Raw genomic sequence first — 3,664 nt, 5'->3', positions numbered from 1 at the left:
GTGTCTGTTCTTTTACTGAACTAAATGATTTTTATTACTATAAAAAATCAAAACGATGGTGGGGGTCGGTGACGCGGTGGGCAAGTGACGTAAGTGTAGGTGTTGCGGCTTAACACCGGTATCACCGTCAGCACCGTCTATCGCGGCAAGCCTAGTCACACGTGAGCGGTTAATCACGTGTGCCGACATGCGGTTGGATCGTTCTTTTCTCTTTACTGTGATCACCGGCATATTGTCAAAGTGTCTAATTCTAACATTTGGTAATATTTCTATTCAAAATCGCGATTCCTCGATTTCTAAAAAATTTAATCGTGGCAAAACAATAAATTCGAATTAATCTATAAAATCGGGAAAATCGTCCAGCCCTATTTGGCATTAAACTAGTTTAACTCATCGAGTCATTTGTGTTCATCACTGAATTCAAGCGCTTCACACTGGATCTCACAGCGCTGCTTAGAGCTCGCGCCGCGCGGATAAACGGTCCGTGTGGCGCGATTCAAATGAGTCGCGCTGTTTCGTTCCGCTTTTGGTGCATAAACGTTATATCGAACATGTATCGAACTCTTCTTATCGTTTTATCGAGGAAAATTATATCGCGATAATTATCGTTATCGAATTATCGCCCAGCCCTAATTGTATGCGATTCCAAGTAAAATTAAAAAAACAAACAAAACCACAAAAAAATGTGTTATTAATAGTGTTGTGTGTGTGTGCAGGTGTGATCGCTCATCAGCGTGGTATGCTGTCGTCTGAGTCTCCGCTCTACGATATTCATCTGTGTTTCGGTGAGGAGTGGCCCGACGGCAGACCCCGCGAACGCAAACTCATCACGGTGCAGGTCAGACCCCACGCCACTGCACTTATTCAGACAAATAGAGCAAATATAATCAAAGAGACAAATACATACATGGAGGACTTTCTGATAAAGGACTTTCTGTTATTAGGGAATGAATTATGAACTTACGAATAAATAAAATAACATGCAAATATGGAGGATGTTGTATAAGGAATGAATTATAAACTCAAAAATAAACAAAAATATCAATTAATAAATAAAAAAAACACATGAGGAGGAATTTGCATTAAATATATTTGGGAATAAATTGTGAACCTTAAAATATAAATTAATAAATAAATATATACATAAATAAATAAATGAAATTATTATTAAATACAAATAAATATAAATGAGTAAATAAAATGGCACGTGAGGAGGACTTTGTATTAAATATATGTGGGATTAAATTATGAACGTAAACATAACAAATAAATAAAAATACATGTGAATAAATTAATGAATAAAAAATATGGATGATTTTGTATTAAATATTTTGGGGAATTATGAACTTATAAATAAATAAATTTTTTGGAATAAATTGTGAACCTTAAAATATAAATTAATAAATAAATATATACATAAATAAATAAATGAAATTATTATTAAATACAAATAAATATAAATGAGTAAATAAAATGGCACGTGAGGAGGACTTTGTATTAAATATATGTGGGATTAAATTATGAACGTAAACATAACAAATAAATAAAAATACATGTGAATAAATTAATGAATAAAAGATATGGATAATTTTGTATTAAATATTTTAGGCAGTTGTGAACTTATAAATAAATGAAGAAAAATGTTAATTATATAATATAAATGAAACATAAATAACAATAACGATAAATCAAAGAAGGGTTTTTCATTAAACCCCAAGTTTAACAACCATTCATAATAATTAGAGGTTTTTAACCAATATTAACTAGAAATTATGCAGATATAATGTACTTCATTTTTAAATTTATTAAATATAACGATAAATCAAAGAAGGGTTTTTCATTAAACCCCAAGTTTAACAACCATTCATAATAATTAGAGGTTTTTAACCAATATTAACTAGAAATTATGCAGATATAATGTAGTTAATTTTTACATTTATTAAACTATTTTTAGCACTTTTTAATTTATTATATATCATTACTCTTTATTTTGATACTTACAATTTAAAAAATGTAAAATTGTTAAAATAGTTTCAAATTTAAATTTGATGAACCTATAAGTAGCTTTGTACTTGCCAATCGAGTAAATTGATTGATCATGTCGAAGCAACAAATTAACATCACCTAAAATACTTATTATATATTATTACTCTTTACTTTGATACTTACAATTTAAAAAAATGTAAAATTGTTAAAACCGTTTCAAATTAAAATTTGATGAACCTATAAGTAGCTTTGTACTTGCCTATCAAGTAAATTGATTGATCATGTCGAAGCAACAAATTAACATCACCTTAAATACAAATATGATGTTTTCATAGTAAATAGTAAATAATAAATTGATATTGGTTGTTTTTACCAAATTAAGTAGTCCCAATTTGATGCTGCCTTCCACCAAATATATGCTCTATGTATTTTAATAATATTTATGACTATTATTTTGAATGTATGTATTAATCTATTATTGATCAGAATTATAACCAATGAAATATAATTAATCATGTAGAAGCATGTGCAAATATGTTGTTCATATAAAATAAACTGATATTGGTTGTTTTTACCAAGTTAAAAATAGCTCGGCTTTGCTGTGCTGCATAAATTATGCAGATGTTAACTGATGGGCCAATCAGAAGTATCTGTGGGTGTGGCTTGTTCACTCAGTGTGTGTATCTGTGTGTGTGTGTGTCTCTCAGTGTGTGTGTGCGTGCGTGTGTGTTCTGTCCTGATGTGTGAGGTGTTGATGGTTTTCCACACAGATCAGCAGAGTGAGCGGAGCTGCCGTGTCCACCAGAGGACGCTACCTGACAGCAGAGGAGAAGAGCAGAGCGCTGCCCAGGTCTGTCATCACATTCATCTGTTTCTGTTGTTTAGTTCATGATCAGGCTTTCTGAGCTCTACGAACACTAATGTGATGTTTCTGCAGTGACCGTCCGCTCTATCTGCACGTCCAGGGACAAACCAGAGACTTAGTGGACAGTGAGTGACGCGACTGATGCTTCACTTCATTCTGAGGATTCTGTGTGTGTGTGTGTGTGTGTGTGTGTTTAACATCACGCTGTGTGTGTGTGTGTTTAACATCACGCTGTGTGTGTGTGTGTTTAACATCTGTGTGTGTGTGTGCAGGTGGTGCCGGTGGTGGCGCGGATGATCAGTGAGATGTTCTCGGGCGACTGCACGCGCTCCTTCGACAGCGGCAGTGTGCGGCTGCAGATCTCCATCCCGGACATCAAGGACAACATTGTGACGCACCTGAAGCAGCTGTACCGTCTCCTGCAGACGCACCAGGGGCAGGAGAATTGGCCTCTGCCTCCCAGCATGCAGCTCCCGCAGGCGCAGCACTGACGCAGGTGACCGCTTTTATCAGCCGCTGCTTCTGACGTCTGAGCTTTTAGCTGCGCTCTCCTGCTTTTACTGCAGACGTAGGTTACGCGTGTGATCCGCTTTCTCGCACTTTTCTTGGCTCTCGTATGTTTTTAACCGCATCATGTGTTTGACGTCCCATCATGTAGATTTGTGTATTAATGTTGTATGGATTTATCAAAATAAAAAGAGAAAAACACAAAATCACTGAGTTTTTGTTCTTCCTTTATCCAGTGTACTTTGTTCTTTTTTGTTTGTTTGTACATACATACACACACACACACACACTCTCTCTCTCTCTCTC

General features: G+C 34.9%; 1 protein-coding gene across 2 annotated transcripts in view; it reads left to right on the top strand.

The window, feature by feature from the left end:
• irf6 (interferon regulatory factor 6) overlaps nucleotides 1-3,549 on the top strand; it is a 13,913-nt gene extending 10,364 nt beyond the window's left edge. For both annotated transcript variants that reach the window (XM_016516371.1, XM_016516370.1), the window contains exons 7-8: nucleotides 717-838; nucleotides 3,124-3,549. In XM_016516371.1, the coding sequence (XP_016371857.1) occupies nucleotides 717-838; nucleotides 3,124-3,342 (341 nt within the window). In that variant the 3' untranslated portion in view covers nucleotides 3,343-3,549. The remainder of the gene's footprint in view (nucleotides 1-716; nucleotides 839-3,123) is intronic.
• Nucleotides 3,550-3,664: the final 115 nt, after the last annotated feature.

This window comes from Sinocyclocheilus rhinocerous, unplaced genomic scaffold (assembly GCF_001515625.1).
Source record: "Sinocyclocheilus rhinocerous isolate Xijiao unplaced genomic scaffold, SAMN03320098_v1.1 scaffold1469, whole genome shotgun sequence".
Lineage (NCBI taxonomy): Eukaryota > Metazoa > Chordata > Actinopteri > Cypriniformes > Cyprinidae > Sinocyclocheilus > Sinocyclocheilus rhinocerous.
This window is presented reverse-complemented; position numbering and strand designations above follow the sequence as displayed.